Source organism: Budorcas taxicolor, chromosome 6 (genome assembly GCF_023091745.1).
Source record: "Budorcas taxicolor isolate Tak-1 chromosome 6, Takin1.1, whole genome shotgun sequence".
NCBI lineage: Eukaryota > Metazoa > Chordata > Mammalia > Artiodactyla > Bovidae > Budorcas > Budorcas taxicolor.
In genome coordinates, this window is record NC_068915.1 from 11,119,917 (window position 1) to 11,144,098 (window position 24,182).

The 24,182-nt window shown below is 38.9% G+C and overlaps 1 protein-coding gene across 1 annotated transcript in view; it reads left to right on the forward strand.

The window, feature by feature from the left end:
* The window catches only part of LOC128049737 (bifunctional heparan sulfate N-deacetylase/N-sulfotransferase 4), a 281,519-nt gene that overhangs the window by 146,432 nt on the left and 110,905 nt on the right, over positions 1–24,182 (forward strand). Inside the window, exons 4-5 of the mRNA XM_052642048.1 lie at positions 20,744–20,929; positions 22,827–22,955. Of these exons, the coding sequence (XP_052498008.1) occupies positions 20,744–20,929; positions 22,827–22,955 (315 nt within the window). The remainder of the gene's footprint in view (positions 1–20,743; positions 20,930–22,826; positions 22,956–24,182) is intronic.

A 24,182-nucleotide genomic window follows, 5' to 3' on the forward strand; every position in this document is an offset into this window, starting at 1 on the left:
AGACGTTACTTTGCCAACAAAGGTCCGTCTAGTCAAGGCTATGGTTTTTCCTGCGGTCATGTATGGATGTGAGAGTTGGACTGTGAAGAAAGCTGAGCACTGAAGAATTGATGCTTTTGAACTGTGGTGTTGGGGAAGACTCTTGAGAGTCCCCTGCACTTAAAGGAGATCCAACCAGTCCATTCTGAAGGAGATCAACCCTGGGATTTCTTTGGAAGGAATGATGCTAAAGCTGAAACTCCAGTACTTTGGCCACCTTATGAGAAGAGTTGACTCATTGGAAAAGATTCTGATGCCGGGAGGGATAGGGGGCAGGCGGAGAAGGCGATGACTGAGGATGAGATGGCTGGATGGCATCACAGACTCGATGGGCGTGAGTCTGAGTGAACTCCGGGAGACGGTGATGGACAGGGAGGCCTGGCGTGCTGCAATTCATGGGGTCACAAAGAGTCAGACACGACTGAGCGACTGAACTGAACTGAATAAAGAGCAATGTTGAGCATCTTTTCATGTGTTTGTAGTCATATGTATGTCTTCTTTGGAGAAATATCTGTTTAGGTCTTTTTCCCATTTCGGATTGGGTTGTTTGTTTTTCTGGCATAGAGTTGTATGAGCTTCTTGTATATTTTGAAAATTAATCCTTTGTCAGTTGTTTCACTTGTTATTATTTTCTCCCATTGTGAGGGTTTTCTTTTCACCTTGCTTATAGTTTCTTTTGTTGTGCAAAAGTTTTTAAGTTTAATCTTGTTTACTTTTGTTTCTGTTTCTGTTACTCTAGGACATGGGTCATAGAGGATCTTATTTTGATTTACGTCATCGAGTGTTCTGCCTATGTTTTCCTCTGTAAGTTGTATAGTTTCTGGTCTTGTATTTAGATCTTTAATCCATTTTGAGTTTATCTTTGTGCATGGTGTTAAGAAGTGTTCTAATTTCATTCTTTACATGGAGTTGTCCAGTTTCCCCAGCACCATTTATTGAAGAAGCTGTCTTTGCCCCATTGTATATTCTTTCCTCCTATGTCAAAAGTAGGTACTTATAGTTGCATGGGTTTATTTCTGGGCTTTCTATCTTGCTCGTTTGGTCTATATTTCTGTTTTTGTGCCAGTACCATACTGCCTTGATGACTGTGGCTTTGTAGTATAATCTAAAGTCACAAAGGTTGATTCTTGTAGCTCCATTCTTCTTTCTCAAGACTGCTTTGGCTATTTGGGGTATTTTGTGTTTCCATATGAAGTGTGAAATTTTTTGCTCTAGTTCTGTGAAAAATGCTATTAGTAATTTGATAGGGATTGCATTTAATCTGTAGATTGTGTTTGGCAGTATAGTCATTTTCACAATATTGATTCTTCCTACCAGGAGTACGGAATATTTTTCCATCTGTTTATGTCATCTTTGATTTCTTTCATTAGTGTCTGATAGTTTTCTGTGTACACATATTTTGTCTCCTTAGGTAAGTTTATTCCTAGATATTTAATACTTTTTGTTGCAATGATGAATGGGATTGATTCCTTAATTTCTCTTTCTGATTTTTCACTGTTAGTATAAAGAAATGCAAGTGAGTTCTGTGTATTGATTTTGTATCCTGCAACTTTGCTAAATTCACTGATTAGCTCTAGTAATTTTCTGATACTATATTTAAGGATATCTATGTACAGTATCATGTCTTCTGCAAACAGTGAGAGCTTTATTTCTTTTCCAATCCAGATTCCTTTTATTTCTTTTTCTTCTCTGATTACTGTAGCTAGGACTTCCAGAACTATGTTGAATAATAGTGGTGAAAGTGGACAGCCTTGTCTTGTTCCTGATCTTAGGGGAAATGCTTTCAGTTTTTCACCATTGAGAATAATGTTTGCTGTAGGCTTATCATATATGGCCTTTACTGTGTTGAGGTAGGTTCCTCCTATGCCCATTTTTTGAAGAGTTTTAACCATAAATGGATGCTGAATTTTTCAAAGGCTTTTTCTGCATCTGTTGAGATGATCATATGATTTTTACCTTTCAATTTGTTAATATGGTATATCACATTGATTGATTTGCATATATTGAAGAATCTTTGCAACCCTATAATAAGCCCAACTTAGTCATGGTGTATGAGCTTTTGGATGTGTTCCTGAATTCTGTTTCCTAAAATTTTGTTGATGTATGGCAAAACCAATACAGTATTGTAAAGTAAAATAATTTTTTTAAAAATTAGATTTTGTTGAGGATATTTGTATCTATGTTCATCAGTGATATTGGCCTGTAGTTTTGATTTTTTGTGTTGTCTTTACCTGATTTTTGGATCAGGGTGATGGTGGCCTCATAGAATGAGTTTGGAAGTGTTCCTTCCTCTGCAATTTTTGAAAGAGTTTTAGAAGGATAGGCATTAGCTCTCCTCTACATGTTTGATAGAATTCTCCTGAGAAGCTATCTGGTCCTGGCTTTTCGTTTGGTGGGAGACTTTTTTTTTTTTTTTTTAATCGCAGCTTCAATTTCAGTGCTTGAAATCGGGTTGTTCATAATTTCTATTTCTTCCTGGTTCAGTCTTGGAAGATTGAACTTTTCTAAGAATCTTTCCATTTCTTCCAGGTTATCCATTTAATTGCCACATAGTTGTTCATAATGAAAGTGAAAGTTAAAATTGCTCAGTCATGTATGACTCTTTGTGACCCCATGGAATAGTCCATGGCGTTCTCCAGGCCAGAATACTGGAGTGAGTAGCCTTTCCCTTCTCCAGGGAATCTTCCCAACCCAGGGAAGGTCTTCCCAAATCTTCCCAAATCGAGGTCTCCCACATTGCAGGTGAATTCTTTACCAGTTAAGCCACTAGGGAAGCCCATTGTTCATACCTGTCTCTTAAAATCCTTTGTATCTGCCTTATAGGTTGTTATCTCTCCTTTTTCATTTCTAATTTTACTGATTTGATTCATCTCTCTTTTTTGCTTTGTAAGTCTGGCTAAACGTTTATCAATTTTGTTTATATTTTCAAAGAACCAACTTTTAGTTTTATTAATCTTTACTATTGTTTGTTTCATTTCTTTTTCATTTATTTCTGCTCAGATCTTTATGATTTCTTTCATTCTACTAATTTTGGGAGCGTTTTGTTCTCTTTCCAGTTGTGTAAGGTATAAAGTTAGGTTTCTGTTTGATGTTTTCTCTTGTTTCTTGAGGTAAGATTGTATAAACTTCCCTCTTAGAACTGCTTTTGCTGCATCCCATAGGTTTTGAGTTGTCATGTTTTCACAGTCATTTGTTTCTAGAATTTTTTAAGTTTCCCTTTTGATTTCTTCAGTAACCTGTTGGTTATTTAGAAACGTGTTGTTTAATCTCCATGTGTTTGTTTTTCTTAAAGTTTTTTTTTTCATGTAATTGGTGTCTAATCTCATAGCATTATAGTCAGAGTAGATACTTGATATGATTTCAATTTTCTTAAATTTACTGAGATTTCATTTGTGACCCAAGATGTGGTCTATCCTGGAAAATGTTCCATGTGTACCTGAGAAGAAGATGTATTCTTCTGAATTTGAATGGAATGTCCTCGAGATATCAACGAGATCCATCTCATCTAATGTATCATTTAAAACTTTTGTTTCCTTATTGATTTTCTGTTTTGACGATCTGTCCATTGGTGTGAGGGTGTTGTGAAAGTCTCCTACTATTACTGTGTTACTGTCAATTTCTCCTTTTATGTCTGTCAGTGTTTGTCTTATGTATTGAGGTGCTCCTATATTGGGTGCATCAGTTCAGTTCAGTCACTCAGTCGTGTCTAACCCTCTGCAACCCCATTGACTACAGCACGCTAGGCCTCCGTGTCCATCATCAACTCCCAGAGTCTACTCAAAATCATGTCCATTGAGTGATGCCATCCAACCATCTCATCCTCTGTCATCCCCTTCTCCTCCTGCCTTCAATCTTTCCCAACATCAGAGTCTTTTCAAATGAGTCATTTTTTCACATCAGGTGGCCCAAGTATTGGAGTTTCAGCTTCAGCATCAGTCCTTCCAATGAATATTCAGGACTGATTACCTGTAGGTCTGACTGCTTGGATCTGCTTTCAGTCTAAGGGACTCTCAAGAGTCTTCTCTAACACCACAGTTCAAAAGCATCTCTTCTTCAGTGCTCAGCTTTCTTTATAGTCCAACTCTCACATCCAAACATGACTACTGGAAAAACCATAGCTTTGACTAGACAAATCTTTGTTGGCAAAGTAATGTCTCTGCTGTTTAATATGCTGTCTATGTTGGTCATAATTTTTCTTTCAAGGAGCAAGCATCTTTTAATCTCATGGCTGCAGTCACCATCTACAGTGATTTTGCACAGTACAATGGTTATGTCTTCCTCTTGGATTGATCCCTTGATCATGTAGTGTCCTTCGTTATCTCTTGTAATCTTCTTTATTTTAAGATCTATTTTGTTTGATCTTAAGATTGTTACTTGAGCTTTCTTTTCCTTTGCATTTGCCTGGAATATATTTTTCCTTTATTTTTTAAGTCAAAATCTGTATCTGTTTTATTTTTTTTAAGTAATGAGATATTTTATTTTATTTTCTATTTTAAATTTTTATTTTTACTTTATTTTGCTTTACAATACTGTATTGGTTTTGCCATACATTGACATGAATCCACCATGGGTGTACATGAGTTCCCAATCCTCAACCCCCCTCTCACCTCATCCTCTCACTTTCAGTCTATATGTGTCTTGAGGTCTGAAGTGGTTTTCTTATAGACAGCATATATATGGGTCTTGTTTTTACAACTAATCAGCCAATCTGTTCTTTTGGTTGGAGGTTTAATCCATTTACAGTTAAAATAATTATTGATATATATGTTCCTATTGCATTGATGGCTGAAGAAGGCTTTCTTATCTCTTCTTGCTATTCTTTGGAACTCTGCATTTAGATGCTTATATCTTTCCTTTTCTCCTTTGCTTTTCACCTCTCTTCTTTTCACAGCTATTTGTAAGGCCTCCTCAGATAGCCATTTTGCTTTTTTTGCATTTCTTTTCCATGGCGATGGTCTTGATCCCTGTCTCCTGTACAATGTCACGGACCTCATTCCATAGTTCATCAGGCACTCTATCTATCAGATCTAGGCCTTTAAATCTATTTCTCACTTCCACTGTATAATCATAAGGGATTTGATTTAGGTCATACCTGAATGGTCTAGCGGTTTTCCCTACTTTCTTCAATTTAAGTCTGAATTTGGCAATAAGGAGTTCATGATCTGAGCCACAGTCAGCTCCCGGTCTTGTTTTTGTTGATTGTATGGAGCTTCTCCATCTTTGGCTGGGAAGAATATAATCAATTTGATTTTGATGTTGACCATCTGGTGATGTCCATGTGTAGAGTCTTCTCTTGTGTTGCTGGAAGAGGGTGTTTGCTATGACCAGTGCATTTTCTTGGCAAAACTCTATTAGTCTTGCCCTGCTTCATTCTGCATTCCAAGGCCAAATTTGCCTGTTACTCCAGGTATAACAGAAGCAGAAGATATTAAGAAGAGGTGGCAAGAATACATGGAAGAACTGTACCAAAAAGATCTTCATGACCCAGATAATCATGATGATGTGATCACTAATCTAGAGCACATCTTGGAATGTGAAGTCAAGTGGGCCTTAGAAGGCATAGTGAACAAAGCTAGTGGAGGTGATGAAACTCCAGTGGAGCTGTTTCAAATTCTGAAAGATGGTGCTGTGAAAGTGCTGCACTCAATAAGCCAGGAAGTTTGGAAAACTCAGCAGTGGCCACAGGACTGGAAAAGGTCACTTTTCATTCCAATTCCAACGAAAGGCAATGCAAAAGAATGCTCAAACTACCGCACAATTGCACTCATCTCACATGCTAATAAAGTAATGCTCAAAATTCTCCAAGCCAGGCTTCAGCAATACGTGAACCGTGAACTCCTTGATGTTCAAGCTGGTTTTAGAAAAGGCAGAAGAACCAGAGATCAAATTGCCAACATCTGCTGGATCATCAAAAAAGCAAGAGAGTTCCAGAAAAATATCTATTTCTGCGTTATTGACTATGCCAAAGCCTTTGACTGTGTGGATCACAAGAAACTGTGGAAAATTCTGAAAGAGATGGGAATACCAGACCACCTGGCCTGCCTCTTGAGAAATCTGTCTGCAGGTCAGGAAGCAACAGTTAGAACTGGACATGAAACTACAGACTGGTTCCAAATAGGAAAAGGAGTACGTCAGGGCTGTATATTGTCGCCCTGCTTATTTAACTAATATGCAGAGTACATCATGAGAAACGCTGGACTGGAAGAAACACAAGCTGGAATCAAGATTGCCGGGAGAAATATCAACAACCTCAGATATGCAGATGACACCACCCTTATGGCAGAAAGTGAAGAGGAGCTAAAAAGCCTCTTGACGAAAGTGAAAGAGGAGAGTGAAAAAGTTGGCTTAAAGCTCAACATTCAAAAAACGAAGATCATGGCATCTGGTCCCATCTCTTCATGGGAAATAGATGGGGAAACAGTGGAAACAGTGTCAGACTTTACTTTTTTGGGCTCCAAAATCACCGCAGATGGTGACTGCAGCCATGAAATTAAAAGATGCTTACTCCTTGGAAGAAAAGGTATGACCAACCTAGATAGTATATTCAAAAGCAGAGACATTACTTTGCTGACTAAGGTCCATCTAGTCAAGGCTATGGTTTTTCCAGTGGTCATGTATGGATGTGAGAGTTGGACTGTGAAGAAGGCTGAGCACCGAAGAATTGATGCATTTGAACTGTGGTGTTGGAGAAGAGTCTTGAGAGTCCCTTGGACTGCAAGGAGATCCAACCAGTCCATTCTGAAGGAGATCAACCCTGGGATTTCTTTGGAAGGAATGATGCTAAAGCTGAAGCTCCAGTACTTTGGCCACCTCATGAGAAGAGTTGACTCATTGGAAAAGACTCAGTCTGATGCTGGGAGGGATTGAGGGCAGGAGGAGAAGGGGACGACCGAGGATGAGATGGCTGGATGGCATCATGGACTCGATGGACATGAGTCTGAGTGAACTCCAGGAGATGGTGATGGACAGGGAGGCCTGGCGTGCTGTGATTCATGGGGTCACAAAGAGTTGGACACGACTGAGCGACTGAACTGAACTAATGTTCCTATTGTTATTTTCTTAATTGTTTGGGGTTGATTTTGTAGATCTTTTTTCTTCTCTTATATTTCTTGACTATATAGTTCCCTTTAACATTTTCTGTAAAGCTGGTTTGGTGGTGCTGAATTCTCTTAACTTTTGATTTTCTGAAAGGCTTTTTATTTCTCCATCAATTTTGAATGAGATCCTTGTTGGGTACAGTAATCTTGGTTGTAGATTTTTCCCTTTCAGTACTTTAAATATATCCTGCCATTCCCTTCTGGCCTGCAGAATTTCTGCTGAAAGATCAGCTGTTAAGCTTATTGGGTTTCCCTTCTATGTTATTTGTTGCTTCTCCCTTTCTGCTTTTAATATTCTTTCTTTGTGCTTAGTCTTGGTTAGTTTGATTAGTATGTGTCTTGGTGTGTTTCTCTTTGGTTTTATCCCATATGGGACTCTCTGTGCCTCTTGGACTTGATTGACTATTTCCTTTTCTGTTATTGGGAAATGTTCATCTATAATCTCTTCAAAAATTTTCTCATACCCTTTCTTTATCTCTTGTTCTTCTGGGACCCCTATAATTCAAATATTGGTGTCTTTGACATTGTCCCAAAGGTCTCTGAGACTATCCTCAGTTCTTTCCATTCTTTTTACTTTATTCTGTTCTTCAGAAGTTATTTCCACCATTTTATCATCCAGCTCACTGATTTGTTCTTCTGCTTAGATATCCTGCTACTGATTCCTTCTATAGTATTTTTAATTTCAGTAATTGTGTTGTTTATCTCTGTATGTTTATTCTTTAATTCTTCTAGGTCTTTGTTAATTGATTTTTGCATTTTTTCCATTTTGTTTTCAAGGTTTTTATCATCTTTACTATCATTATTCTGAATTCTTTTTCAGGTAGTTTGCCTATTTACTCTTCATTTATTTGGATTTCGGTGTTTCTAGTTTGTTCCTTCATTTATGTAGTATCTCTATGCCCTTTCATTGTTTTTTTTTTTTTAACTTATTGTGTTTGAGTTCTCTTTTTCCTAGACTTCAAGGTTGAATTCTTTCTTCCTTTTGGTTTTTGCCCTCCTGAGGTTGGTCCAGTGGTTTGTGTAAGCTTCTTATAGGGTGAGATTTGTGCTGAGTTTTCGTTTGTTTGCTTTTCCTCTGATGGGCAAGGCTGAGTGAGGTGGTAATCCTGTCTGCTGATGATTGGGTATGTATTTTTGTTTTGTTTGTTGTTTGGAGGAGGTGTCCTGCACAGGGTGCTACTGGTGGTTGGGTGATGCTGGGTCTTGTATTCAAGTGGTTCTTTTGTGTGAGTTCTCATTATCTGATACTCCCTAGGGTTAGTTCTTGGGTAGTCTAGGGTCTTGGAGTCAGTGCTCCCACTCCAAAGGCTCAGGGCTTAATCTCTCAATAGTTGCCAGTCCAACAAGCAAAACTAGCCAGCTGTTCCACATCAGGGGCCAGAAGGACTCTAGAGAATTTGGCATCTCAATCAGGACTTATATCCCCTCCTTCTCATTCTCACACAGAGCAAGAGCATAGCCAAGAAGGACCAAACTTAAGATGTGCAGTAGTGTGTCTGATGTCTAACATAGGCCTTCCTGCTGCAGAGTGTTTCAGGAAGAGCGGTGAAACGAGAAACAGTCAGCCCGAATAAGAAACAAAGTCCAAGGATGACTAGAGGTGCTTTCCCAGTACTTGTGGCAGCTTGGGGATTCCCAGTTTTTGTGGAAACAGGATTGCCCAGATGGAGCAGGAACCACCCTGATTTTCTTTATTTAATATATAATGTGCATAGATACTTGAGGTGCTAAGAATAGATATATATGGCAAGATAAATTAGTTATATTATTTACTTGAAATAAAATTATAAATGAACACGTGAAAGTTCTGTGACTCTCATTAAACAGAATTATTTTAAGTTATTTCTTTTTCTCATTTCTGCTTATAGTAACTGTAGAAATGATATCATAATGGGATGGATAATGCTATTGTTGTTCCCATATCACTCAACACATTTACAAAGATTCTGTAGTGTTATTTCTTCCAGGTTAAAAGCACCATTCCATGTTCTAAATATTTAATATCCAGTATCATTTCTCTTGTCACTAAGTTACTTCTAGAACTAGATCTTGCCATGCAACAGAGGCAATAACTAATAGGCACTAAAAGGCAGTCCTGACACTTCTGGAGATAACCTGATAACACGTCTTTGCCACCCCTAACCCTTCGCAGGTCTTGGCTTTCCTCTTTATACAGCTTTGCTCAATAATCAATCACGATAACCATTCCCTTGAATCCTCCCTGAACTCCTTTATACTTCTTGGTTCATCAAACTCCCTTGCCAAGTCTCAACTCAGTTTAAATCCAAATCTCTACCTAGTCCATACCTGTACCCCTGAAAGTGAATGTGGCTGGGACTAACACTGGACACTTCTCACTTTACGAGGACTGCAGACCTCACATGGATCCTCAGGGCTGCCCAGAAGTTAAGTAGTGACTTTGTTCACAGCCTTACTCCCTGGACCACTCTTTCATACCTTCTCTTTCTGTAAAATATACACATCTTGCCCCATCCTCACTCTCAACTGCTGAGCTTCTTATTTCACTGAAAAAAAATATGTATCAATCAGTTGAAAGAGAACTTCTACTTGGCTCATTACTACAGCTACTACTTCAATGTGAGGATAGCAAAATGGAAATATAGGTTTGATTTTCATTTGCAACATGTGAACCTGTGTAGACAGAAAACAAACGTAAAGATTGTAATATGTAATAGTCTTCATAGCTAGTGACTCTGGTGGTGATAATTATTTACTACAGTTTTTTTGATTATATAGATATATCACTTATTACCATAAACTGTGTTAACATGATTTAAACATACACACTGTGGCCTGGCATCTGGAGCTTGTGGGGCGCTCGATCCAGCCCTCCATTCAAGAGCCTCTGCTATGACCCCCTACATTTCAGCCAGCGGGAGCTCATCCCCGTGTGGTGGGCAGTGCCTGTAGCCTGTGATATGTCAGACCTGCAGATCCTGGGTGAGTCAATCACCCAGTGCTGGGAGATCCCTACCTGCATGCATGCCGCTGCCTCACTGAGGGCAGGCACGGTGTCTTCCAGCATCTTCCTGGCTCCTGGACTGGGCCCAGTGGCTGCCCCACAAAGGTGCTTACTTTGAAAGACCAGTGGGCAGAGGTGGCACCTACCCTGCCAGTCACTTTGATGGGATCCCATGCAACATGTACCTGCCATCTCAGGGGACCTGGCACACACAGTTATGTTTCTTTATGGACCATGCCTTCTGCCTGCTGAAGACAGGAGCATCCTCGCCCTACTACAATCTCACTCCCAGGGAAGCTGGTGAAGTCCAGGTACTCAGACATCACCACTGAATTCAAGGAGACGCAGGTGGATGCCCTGCTGGAGGCTGGCTTCCACCAGGAAGACACCTAGACACAGGTCGTGGCCAACTGCCTCAATGAGCCTCCTGGTAAATGATCCTGCCCTGGACACCAAGCACTAAAGCCACCAGGCTCAGCCTCCCAGCTGCCCACACAGCCCTGGGGACCCCAGGCTTCAGGTACAGCCAAACCTCATGCCCCTACTTGGAGCCTTTGTGACCAGGAGAACAGGCTCTGGCCTCTCAGCCCAGGTCCAGACCCACACCAGCTGCTCAAGGTCAGTAAGCTTCCCTAACCTTCTCTGCGACTGGATTATCATACCTTCCTCCCAGGGTCTTGAGGATGATACATATATATACACATTATATATATATATATATATATATATATATAATATGTATATACATTATGTGCATATGTATATAATGTATATATTATGTATATATAATGTATGTATATATGTACATTACATATATGTATATATACATTATATATATACATATATATATTATAGATATATACACACATTATATATACATATAAGTAATATAATTGTATATGTGTATTATATATGTGTGTGTGTGCATATGTATGTATATACACATAACTCAGGCAACTCCCACTCTTCTAAAGCATTTACCTTTCTATAAACATGCAGTTATTTTTCTCATCTTCAGAAAGTCCTGTGCTTATGTCATTTTCTCCCTCCAACTCCAGCCCCATTTCTTGATCCTTCATTTTAGCAAAACTTCTTAAAATCTTTGATATACTCACTGTTGCCATTTCACCTCCCTTATTCCCTCTTAAATCCACTGTGGCTTGCTTGCTCCTCACCACTCCATCAGGTCTTCTCTTTTCGGGTTCCCTAAAGGGCACTGAGTCTTAAACCCAATGGGCAGTTCCTAGTTCTCATTGTAAACTTCTGATGTCCCTCCCATCTTGCTTGCAGTAGTCATTCTGAGTGTATTTCCTGGATTTGTTCTGTTTTCTCCGCTTTCTTGATGTTAATCTGTCCCAAAGATTTATCCCTAGGCCTCCTCTTCTGTCGGCATGCTCAATCTGTTGGTGATCTTAGTGAGTTTTATAACTTTAAATAAAATCTATACGTTGATACCTCACCAAACTTAGGTCTCCAGTGGAACTCCTCTAAACACTAGATGTATTTATTTGACTGACTTCCTACCTGGTACATCCAAATGAATGTCTAATCCCAAACATGTGTCCTGCCTCTCTCCCCCTAACCTGTTTGATGTTTAAACTGTGCAGTCTTGCTTGATGGGAATTCCATCCTTCTAGTTAAGCACCTTCTCTCATGTTTCACATTCAATCTATCACAATTTCCGTGGCTCCACTTTCACAATATATCCGGAATAAAAATTACTTCTCACCAGTTACATTGTCCCCACCCCATTCCATGCTATCCTTATCTCTCACTTAGATTGTTATACAAACCTACTAACTGGTTCCTACCTGCCTCCTTACTTCCTTTCAGTCAACTCTCAACATAGCAGCCTGAAGAATTTTGTTTTTAATGATAGTCTAGATTATCTATCAAACTTCCCAGTAACTCCTCCTCTCATTCAAGGTAAATAAACATCACCATCCTCATTGTGGCATATTAAGGACTTACATGCTCTGCACCCATTCCTTCTTGTCAGTGATACTGTGTCATGCAACTTCTGTAAAAGCATATTCAATGTGAATGGTGGCCCCTGGAGTTGTTCAGTAAAGCACTTGCAGCAATGAGGCCTCTTGACATCATCTCTTGCTACTCTCCCCCTTTGCTCATGTTGCTCCAAATATAATTGAGTTCTTATTCTTCCTCAAAAATACCTGATGGGCTTTCAACTCAGAGCAATATATGCATGTACTGTCCCCTCTGCCTGGAATGATCTTCCCCAAGTTACCTGTATGGCTTAATCTCTCACAACTTTTGACCTGGACTCAAAATACTACCTTCTCCATGAAACCTTCAATGAATAATCTATTTATTATAATGTTGCCACCCATACCCTTTGATCCCTCTTCTTTTCTCTGCTGTGTTTTATCTCCACAGCTCTTCCTACCTGACATCCAATTGAATGGATGTACCATTCATGTACCGCTCAGTTATGTCTGACTCTTAACGGTGCTATGGACTGTAGCCTGCCAGACTCCTCTGTCCATGGAATTCTCCAGGCAAGAATACTGGAGTGGGTTGCCGTGCCCTCCTCCAGGGCATCTTCCCAACCCAGAGACTGAACCCAGGTCTCCCACATTGCAGGCGGATTCTTTACCTTTTGAGCCACCAGGGAAGCTCTTAGCTCCTTCTAATATAATATGTATGCTTTGTGTGTAGTAAGTTGCTTAAATAATGTCTGACTCTTTGCAACCCTGTGGACTGTAGCCTGCCAGGCTCCTCTGTCCATGGGTGGAGAATACTGGAGTGGCTTGCCATGCCTTCCTGTAGGGGATTTTCCCAACCCAGGGGTTGAACTCACATCTCTTATGTATCTTGCATTGGCAGGCAGTTTCTTTACCCTAGCACCACCTTGGAAGCCCTAATATAATATACAGTTTACCAACTTGTTTATGATCTTGATCTTACCCCACTAAAACATAAGCTTTCTGCTGGCAGAGATTTCTATTTGCTCATTGCTATATCCTCTGTAACTAAAATGGCGCTAATACATAATAATATATAATAAATATATGTTGAATAATTAGCAATAAAGTGGGAATTCTGAGCACAAAAAGTTAGCAGTGAAAGTGCCTAATCAACTACATTTTATACAGTGTGAACGAAGACTTACTTAGTTTTCCTGTTAGTCATCTTTAAGCAGCTAAGAAGATCTTTAGCAGGTCAAGAATATTGAAGAGATGTGTCTCAATTGCCCAAAATAGCTCACTTAGAATTGGAAATTTCACACTATAGAAGCAATGCCATTGCTGTGCTATTTCTTTTTCAAAAGAAAAATCCATTTGTAGTACAGAGCTCTCCAGAGATTTGTCACCATTTACTAGGCTTCACTCCAGAAAGTGTCAGGACTGACCCAGCCAATTTCCAGGGTCACGCAGTCATTGCTTTTATCACTTATGAAAACAGAAGACAATTTCAGTACCCAAAACACAGTGCAAAAATCAATGATCCTAGAATCATTCTCAAAGTTGACAATGTGATTCCAAGTCCTTATTAAAAGGAAAAATAGATAATGAGATCTGTTTTCTTTGGCACTAGTGGCACTCCATGGAAGTTGTGTAATTAGGAGGACAAATCAATAATTTAAGTTCAAAAGGATATTGTTAAATGCATTGTCTCTTTGCTATGAGTATATTCATTTATGCTTTGCAAGTATATTCATTTATGTAATCATCATTTCATTTATTTTTCTTTTATATTCATTTATTAAATATCTGTGATGAATTTATTTAGCACAAATTTTTATTTGCTATTTTCTTTAAAAAATATTTATAAAACAAGCATGCTACTAGGAGTGGGCATATTAAACCATCCTAAAATATGTTAGGTCTGGTTTCATAATAACAGGGAAAAATGCCTTTAGTCTGACTCTTCTCCTCTCTGTATCAGGACCTCCCTCTATTGTTCAGGTTTCTCTTCAGCTATTGTGATCGATCTAGGGAATGTCTCTGGTATGTCCATGAATTCAGATCTCCCCTATCCCGTTTTTCTCCTTTTCTCCTCTCTATGGTGAGCCAGGTCTTCTAAAAAGTATCTACCAATGATGACAACAAAATTGTTCTTTCTAGCTCTTGCGTTGTGCCTGTAGATATGTTGGCCCATATATTAGGATGTAGTTATCCTATGAAGGGGTATTCCTTTATGTGCTGGCAGAAAGGTACTTGCAAGTCATCAACATTAATACATTAGAGCAATGTTATTTCAATGCAATCTATTCACCTTCTCTTGTTATGATATGGTTTCACCATGGAGTTGATCTGTGACATTTATTATTTAAAGACTGATCGCATGTCGGTCAGTCTGGTGGCCTCATCCTGCAGCGGTATAACAGGGTGTCAGTTGTGGCCAAACATTAAGGTCAGGTTTAGGTGGTGAAGGCATCTAGCCACAAGTCCAGTGGTCAGTGACACAGCCCTGACTCATCAGCTTTGCAGAAGAGAATTCCCGCAAAGACTGAAGGTATTGAAACAAGTAAAGTGCTAATTAGAATGAAAAGAGTACAGTTATTTGTACAGGCACAGAGGCAGGCTCAGAGACTGAGTCACGCCCTTGTGGTGATTTGAATCACTTTTATGGGGCATTTCTTCCAGGTTTCCTTTGGCTAATCATTTTGATTTTCCTGGTTCTGAGTCTATATTTGGTATATCTCAGGAACCTCCCATGTGTGTACTCATGTCTTTACCAAGATGGATTCTAATGAAGAGGCATATGGGTGGTTGACATCATTTATCATGAGGTGACACTCCCTCCCTTTTTTACTTCCAAGGAGCCTTTCTGCACATGTGTAATCCAGGAGGTCTCCTTGACTTCAAGAATGAGGATTCTGTGGTCTTTTATCTCTTACCTGGGCAGGGCCCAGCCTCTTCCAGCATCCTGCTTTTACAGAGTTTCTGCTATTATGGAGATTTTGTCCACAGGGGAGAAACTGTTCAGCCTGGGGCCCATCTATTTCCTGCCTCAAGACAAGTCTCCTAGTTATTTTCTTTGTACACTAATCACTGGCTGATCAACATAAGATTTAATGCTTTTGTTGTTCAGTTGCTAAGTCGTATCTGATTCTTTTGAGACTCTATGGGCTATAGCCCACCAGGGTCCTCTGTCTGTGAGATTTCCCAAGCAAGAGTACTGGAGTAGATTGCCATGCCCTCCTCCAGGGGATCTTCCTGACCCAGGGACCAGACTTGCACCTCCTGCCTTGGCAGGCTGATTCTTTACCACTGAGCCACCAGGGAAGCCCAGGAATTAATAATCATATATGATAGTAACCAGCTAGACAAATAAATGTTTCTCATGTATTAATGAATTTTCTTGAAGATAAACCATGCAGTACTTTAGCAAACTCTCTCCTCGGTTTTCCTAGGATTCAAGCCACTAACATCTCACCTGAACCCCTCAAACCTTTTCTATTTATTAGAAAGGGGAAAGACCACCTGTATCAGTCAGATTTCCATGACAGACGCAGAAGCCATTTGGAGCTTTTTTAAACAAAGGGAGTTTTTATTCAGCAATTCAAGATTCAAGTACTTCCAAAACTTTGGAAAGGCTGATGGAGCAGATTCTAGGCTGTACTCCTCCTCTGGGACTTGCAGAGCCAGAGAGAACTGGCTCCCTAGGGGAGCAATCGTTTCTCAAGTTGCTACTGGAGCTCTGACAGAAGTGTAAGTTGTCACTGCTCCCCTGCAAATGGGCACCAAATTCTGCTTCAGAAAGGATCTTCCATACCAGCAACAGGAGCCAGGAGCTGCCAGGCTTTAGCATCTGTCCACCTACTGTCTTCTGACATCTTTTCTAAGTACTTCTGGTTGACTGAAACTTGTTTGCATCCAAAATGATAGCTGCAGAGTTTGGAAAGTGTATAATTTTGCTTTATAACCCTTCCAAGTAAAAACAGTGGTAGGAGTTCTGATTCAGAAATATATTTATATTAAACTCAGTTCCCTCTTGTCAGTAAAGTGCTTCTAGGCATTACCTGGGAGTGGGGAGAGAGGGTCACAGTAGTAGTAACTGAGTAGAAAAGCAGAAGCAATGAGTTTAGAGGACTTGGGTACAGTTCTAGCTCTGACAGTTGTAAACACGAGCAGGTTATTTGCCTTCCCTGAGCTGCGGTTTCCATATGTGATAATAACATCCAGGCTACCATACAGGGAAATTATGAGGGTAATGCTAGACACGAATGTAAAAAACTTCATAAATATCAGATACTAAGCAGTTACAAGCAGATATGATCAGTAGGAAGGACTAATGAAAAGTTAAATAAGATCATGTCGATTACTGTTAGGTATTTGGTGCTAAATATATTTTATTTTATTCTAGTTTTTGAAAACTGATGACCCTCTTTTTTAATGGTCTATAAATTACCCATTATCTCATTTTCAAGTCAACTGGGAATTTAACATAAATGGAAAATTAGATCGAGTTAGGCTCCCCATCATTGTTTGTGATGTCATGTCATTTATGACATCATAGAACTACTAGCTCCTTTAAAAGACATGGTTTTAATAAATAATAAAATAATTTACTGTCATTTGTATTCCTAATTTTGTAATCTCAAATGTTTCCTATATTCACATTAGAAAAATATTTCAAATTTTTAATTTTTTGTGATCTTGTGAAAATGTATTTAGTTCACTTTTTAGTTGACCAAGTCACCGTGAAGTATGTTTTAAGCTCTAGACAGTAAAGAATGAAGGTTTCTACAGCAAGCCCCTTGATAACAGAAAAAAAGAGTTACTAGGGAATTACTTTTCATTTTGTGTTATCCTTTAGATGGAAAAAGTATAAACCCATAATTATCTAGTGTGATTTACTATTTTGATTGAGCTCCAGTTGTCAGTGTGATAAGATGACTTTATGAGCAGTAGAACATTAAGCCCCCAGAAATCAATAGATATAATAAAATCCTTTTACTGTCCCTTCCTTGCTACTCACCAAATCAATTGCTTTTTACCTTCTGATTTTTTTCATGAAAGTTCTACAATTCATTTTACTACTTGTCGAAAGTGAAATGTCTGTTGTTGTTGGTTTTTTTCTGAAGAGATACATTTGTTTAATATTTCAATTCTTTCATGATTTAATGTTCTATCTCATTGCTTCTAGAAGATTCACATACTTATCTAGTGTTCTGAGTCCAAAATTTGGAATAAAGTATTGAAGTGAAAGTGAAAGTTGCTCAGTTGTGTCTGACTCTTTGTGACCGCATGGACTATACAGTCCATGGAATTCTTCTGGAATTCTTCATGGAATTCTTCTGGAATCCTTCCAGTCCATGGAAGAATACTGGTGTGGGTAGCCTTTCCCTTCTCCAAGGGATCTTCCCAACCCAGGGATCAAATCCAGGTCTACCGCATTGCGGGTGGATTCTTTACCAGCTGAGCCACAAAGGAAGCCCAAGAATACTGGAGTGAGTAGCCTATCCCTTCTCCATCATATCTTCCCAACACAGGAATTGAACCAGGGTCTCCTGTGTCCCAGGCGGATTCTTTACCAGCTGTGCTACTAGAAGTGATAAAAATGAGGACTAACAAAGTGGTTGGTAAAGATGTTAGAATTCATGCCCTGTTGACTTTGTTATTCTTTTAATCATGGAACAAGACTAATACAAAACCGTATGAATCACTTGAAAGAATAATAAGAATGTAACAGGTTGTCATCCCCTCTTTTTGTAAATCAGAACTGCTTTTCTCACCACCAGTCACACAACTCCTATTTACCAGGCAGAGAGATTTGAACACACTTGATCTTAGACTTGTCTCATGAGAAAGTTTATCTGTATGTCATACCCAGTGCATTCACCTTTTGACTGCTGCATGATACTGATCCTCAGAAGGCTTTGGGACCATTCACTGAGCAACGTGGAACTAACCAGAGAGATCTAAGGCTTTTCCCAGTACATGTTCCCCAGTGAGTGTCAGCATAAAAGTAGTTACCATTTCCTTCTGGTAGTTTCCTAGTAGTTTTATAACTAGACTTTGCCAACCTTACTTTATATTGAAAACATAAGCTCCTGGAAGAAGTATTTTTCTTCTGCATGCACAAAGAAATGAATTTTCCCCGGTACCTAGCCAAAGACTCCAGCTCATTTTACAGCATTGATTTCATAATTCAGTTTTTCTACGGATCCATTTATTGTAATAGATGTTAGAAAACACATACTCCTAGTGAAAGAGAGGTGAATCTGGCTGTACAGTGAGGGCCAGACTGTGAAAGGAAGAATGAAGGAGACTTGCAAAATCTTTAGGGCCTATCTTCTGAACTGAATATGGTGTTGACTTAGGCATTATAGACACATGATCCATTCACTGCTTGCTTATTATACCACACTGAATTCTTTCCCTGTTCTATCATATAATAGAAAATATATGTGGCAATTGTCAAGTCAACACTTTTTTTGTGTTCTGTTTTTTGATTCAGTCAGCCTTCATGTATTACTGATTACTGTCATTTATACCCTCAATTGATGAGATTCAACCCTTCAAGGCATCTTTATAAAGCAGATAAGCATTTAAAGGGAGAAATACAAAGAAGCAGAAATTAGAAGACTACAGGTCGATATCATGTAGTTTACAATGTAATACCATCCATCTACAATTTTCTCATATTATTGTTTTAAATGTATCCTTCTTTTCCTTTTGAGTTCACTGTTTACCCAAGACAAGCATCTCATAGTAAACAGCAGGTTTTATAAAAATAAATTGAGCTGCTAATTTCCAAAACCAATCTTCACTTTTCCTTTACCCAGTGTATCCACAACATCACTGACTCTCGTATGGCGTTTTTTCATAGGCTTTTAATCTGACCGCCAACAATCTAGGTTAGGTCCTCACATCCCCTCTAAACTGTACCATTGCAATAGCTTTCTAATGCACAGGCTTGATTTACATCTTCTGGTTCATCTTCGCATGTTGTCACTATATCCTGCTTCCTAAGACATAGAGCAGTCATGACCCTCCATGATCACAGAGCTTCCTTGTCTGTGCCATTCAAATACATTAATTCCCAGTCCCTGATGTTAACAGTAAAAACTCATCACATTATTGTACATACTTACCTTTTTGGTTGTCTTCAACATCGTAGACACATACACCCTACATTGTGCTATACCATCTCTTAGTTGGGCAACTTACACATGTGCCATTTTTTTGTTGTTCTTTTCTGAGTAGAGGCCATGTCTTTTTGCTATCTTCCTCCCAAACTTTCTGCATTCAAAATTCAGAATTAATCTTAGCTTCCCAGCTGACAGAGAACCCGTCTGCTAATTCTGGAGATGCAGTTTCAGTCCTTGGGTCAGGAAGATCCACTGGAGTAGGAAATGGCAACCTACTCCAATATTCCTGCCTGGAAAATTCCACGGAGAGAGAAATTCGGCAGGCTACAGTTCAGGGGTTTGCAAATAGTCAGACATGACTGAGCAACATGCCCAACAAATTTCCTATGATTATCATAAGATCATGAGTTACTGAAGGACAAAATGCCATCCTATTAGTTTTTATGTATTTCATCCTTTGCATCAGTTCAGTTCAGTCGCTCAGTCGTGTCCGACTCTTTGTGACCCCATGAATCGCATCTCCCGGAGTTCACTCAGACTCACGTCCATCGAGTCAGTGATGCCATCCAGCCATCTCATCCTGGGTCGTCACCTTCTCCTCCTGCCCCCAATCTCTCCCAGCATCAGAGTCTTTTCCAATGAGTCAGCTCTTCGCATGAGGTGGCCAAAGTACTGGAGTTTCAGCTTTAGCATCATTCCTTCCAAAGAAATCCCAGGGTTGATCTCCTTCAGAATGGACTGATTGGATCTCCTTGCAGTCCAAGGGACTCTCTCGGGTCTTCTCCAACACCACAGTTCAAACGCATCAATTCTTTGGCGCTCAGCTTTCTTCACAGTCCAACTCTCACATCCATACATGACCACAGGAAAAACCATAGCCTTGACTAGACGGACCTTAGTCAGCAAAGTGATGTCTCTGCTCTTGAATATACTATCTAGGTTGGTCATAACTTTTCTTCCAAGGAGTAAACGTCTTTTAATTTCATGGCTGCAGTCACCATCTGCAGTGATTTTGGAGCCCAAAAAAATAAAGTCTGACACTGTTTCTACTGTTTCCCCATGTATTTCCCAGGAAGTGATGGGACCATATACCATGATCTTCGTTTTCTGAATGTTGAGCTTTAAGCCAACTTTTTCACTCTCCTCTTTCACTTTCATCAAGAGGCTTTTTAGCTCCTCTTCACTTTCTGCCATAAGGGTGGTGTCATCTGCATATCTGAGGTTATTGACATTTCTCCCGGCAATCTTGATTCCAGCTTGTGTTTCTTCCAGTCCAGCGTTTCTCATGATGTACTCTGCATATAAGTTAAATAAGCAGGATGACAATATACAGCCTTGACGTAGTCCTTTTCCTATTTCGAACCAGTCTGTTGTTCCATGTCCAGTTCTAACTGTTGCTTCTTGACCTGCATACAGATTTCTCAAGAGGCAGGTTAGGCGGTCTGGTATTCCCATCTCTTTCAGAATTTTCAATATATCCTAAATAGGTATTTGTGGAAATGATTTTAATTAAATTCAACTGACCACATGGCATATGATGTTATTCTGGTTTTCTTTTAGGAACATGGAATACCTATCAACATGGGCTATGCAGTGGCACCACATCACTCAGGGGTCTACCCAGTTCATATTCAGCTGTATGCAGCTTGGAAGAAGGTCTGGGGTATTCAGGTCACCAGCACTGAAGAGTATCCACATTTGAAACCTGCACGATACCGAAAGGGCTTCATTCACAATAGCATCATGGTGAGTATGTATTGTTGTGTGTATCAAAGGCTCTCAGTACCTACATGTGGAATGAAGACAAAATCTAACTTCCAAAAAATTCTTTCACATGAGTATCATAAATCCCTTGCACACCATGATGGTCACACATTAATACACTGCTTGGCTATAGACTTGCTTTTTAAGCTGTGGGGTAGTTTTGGCAAATTCGAGACAAGCTCAAAATGTTGGAAGCAGGTTTCATGTAGGTCATCCCCTGCAGTTTCTGGATTTTTCTAGGGACCTTATACTTCTGGGGAGTTTCTCTAGGTCCATTTGTTTGGCTGGTTCTATTAGAGTTTCCTAGGCAAAATGTAGGTTCATAAATCAAGAAAACACCTCTCAAATCACTACACTATCAACAGACAGAATCAAACAAATAGTATCCAACAGCTAAATTTATCCACTCAGTTTATTTTCAGTTTCAGACACTGAAGAATATCTTAGGATAGCAGTTTTTCATTGTTTTCTTCCTAGCATATTATAAAAATGAAGGTGTATATTTTATTTTCAAATATATTAATTGCAAAATAATAATTTGATTGAAGGATGATGCATATGTTCCTATAAATGAAAATAAACCCAAAAGTATATCAGATGGGAATTTATAATTATTCATGAGAATGAAAAAAAATTGTCTTATTTTGCTTTGTGATAAAATAGCTCATCTTTAAACATCCATCCCCACATCCAGTGCCTTAGGTCATGTTCTCATCACTGGTTGCCAAGATCATCGGAAAGGTTTACAACTGTTCTCCCTCCTTTAAATATTTACACCTTTTCAACCCATTATTCAGGTTACTGTTAGAATCATCTGCCTATCTATCTTTCTACCCAATAAGTATCTAAAACCAAAGAAAAAGTAATAGTACACATGTAAACAGAGATAATACTTAACATTCATTAATCATGAAACTTTCATTTTTTTATTGTAAATTGGTTCTAGAGGACCTAAAGAAGCCTCAGATTTAGTGGATCTATTGAAAATTCAACTAAGGGTATTGATGTCCATAGAAATCCAGCAGATATTAAAAGTTTTACCCTGATATAAATGTAGATCAGAGTGAAAGCAGTTTTTCCTTAATTGAGTAGTAGTGTGACCATTTGATATATTATTAAATAGAAACATCCCTTTAAGTTAGCACTATGTATTTTCATTTACTTTGGTTTTAATAAAAGCTATTATGAAAATTAAGCAAGGAATAAATAGTTATTCTGTGCAATTGAATACATGTCCTCAACCCCATTAGATTATAAGTAGTTTATTATTCAATAAAAAGTTTTTGGAATAAAATTACCTATTTGCTTTCTCTGTTGAACATTCTGAGTTACAACAGAATTAACCACAAGACATGCCAGAAGCAATCATTAGATACTTTGACTATTAATGGGATTAAAACTTTAATTCAGAGTAGTAAAAACAAAACAGAGTGGTGAGGCTGATGAAAACTCATTGTTTTGAATCTCAGAGCCTGAGGACTCTGAGATTTAAGTACATGTAAACTGTATTTCCAGATCAAGGGAAAAAGCAGTCTAATACCATGAAAAATGTAACCTTGGAGAGTCTCTATATTTGAATTAAATTAACCCTAAGAAGCCTTTTTTTTTTAACAAGTTCTGTAATATAACTCACCTGGTAGGTGAAATTTACAGGCATGAATGAAAATGTTGTAACATATATGCCCTATGACTTTGATTGGGCAGCTCTCTTAATATTTACATTATTACACCAGTGTCAACTCTTGATTACAGTAAGATTTTGGCTTTATCCACTGGGAAACTCCAATAGGAATGATAATATGCAGACTTTGAAGTCATGACACAGCAATGGAACTTTTAATTAAGTCATGTCAATATGCTGCTTTTTCTTTTTCCTCAGGTCCTCCCTCGACAGACCTGTGGGTTGTTCACACACACTATTTTCTACAAAGAGTATCCAGGAGGCCCCCAAGAATTGGATAAAAGTATCAGAGGAGGTGAACTTTTCCTCACAATCCTTCTAAACCCAGTAAGTATCCTATGTATGCTTTTCACGATAACATCAGACCTTTCAAATATATGTTTCATTTTGTTTCCGTTGTCAACCTTCTCACAAGAGTAGATGGTAAATACTAGAGAGAAATTAGACTACATCTCCAAATTACTAAATTCCCTTAAAAAGAAAGTGAAAGAAAGTGAAGTCACTTAGTCGTGTCCGACTCTTTGCGACCCGTGGACTGTAGCCCACCAAGCTCCTCCATCCATGGGATTCTCCAGGCAAGAATACTGGAGTGGGTTGCCATTTCCTTCTCCAGGGGATCTTCCCGACCCAGGAATTGAACCCAGATCTCTCACATTGCAGGCAGACGCTTTAACCTCTGCACCACCAAGGAAGCCCTAAAAAATTCCCTTAATAAAGGTCAATCCAGAAAAGCACAGATTTGTGAAGATCCATGTGTTGACTATAACAATTAAATGTAAGATAATATCTCAATGTTGGCTCTTATACTTGAATTCTAGTAAAGACATATATACAGTTGTCTAGCAAGAGATACTGGTTCAAGTGAGTTTGATCTCTGGTTCTCAAAGAAACTCAGGAGAAGGAAATGGCAACCCACTCCTGTATTATTACCAGGAAAATTCTGTGGACAGAGGAACCTGGCGGGCTACAGTCTGCGGGGTCACAAAGAGTCAGACATGACTGAATACAGCCAAAAACGTTCACAATACGGTGGTGTGTATTTTGTCTGTAAGTTGAATCTGCTTCTAGCTCAAGTAGTAGGATGTCTGTCAGTAGACATACATATTGCCATCTCTAAAAATGATCACAAGGAAGAGCTGCATTGAAAATACCCAGTGTGTGTGTTAGTTCCTCAGTTATGTCTGACACTTTGTCACCCCATGGACTGTAGCACTCCAAGCTCCTCTGCCCATATAATTCTCCAGGCAGGAATACTGGAGTGGGTTGCCATTTCCTTCTACATGAAAATACATAACTAAGCATTATCTTTAAATACTAGGGTCATCTGAGGCACTTTTTTTTTAAATATTCATTAATTTTATTTGGAATTAAAGCTAGAAAATTTGTCCCTTTTAATTGTACCCTTTGATTGTTTACAGTTTTTCAATTTTATTTCCAGTTATGTGTGGAAAAGTATAGCAATATGGGAATATATTGTCACTAGATAATGTTGCAATTACTTCAGCTTTTTCAATTTTTTCCCTTAAGGATTCCATTTCTGAGGTTTTAGAGAGG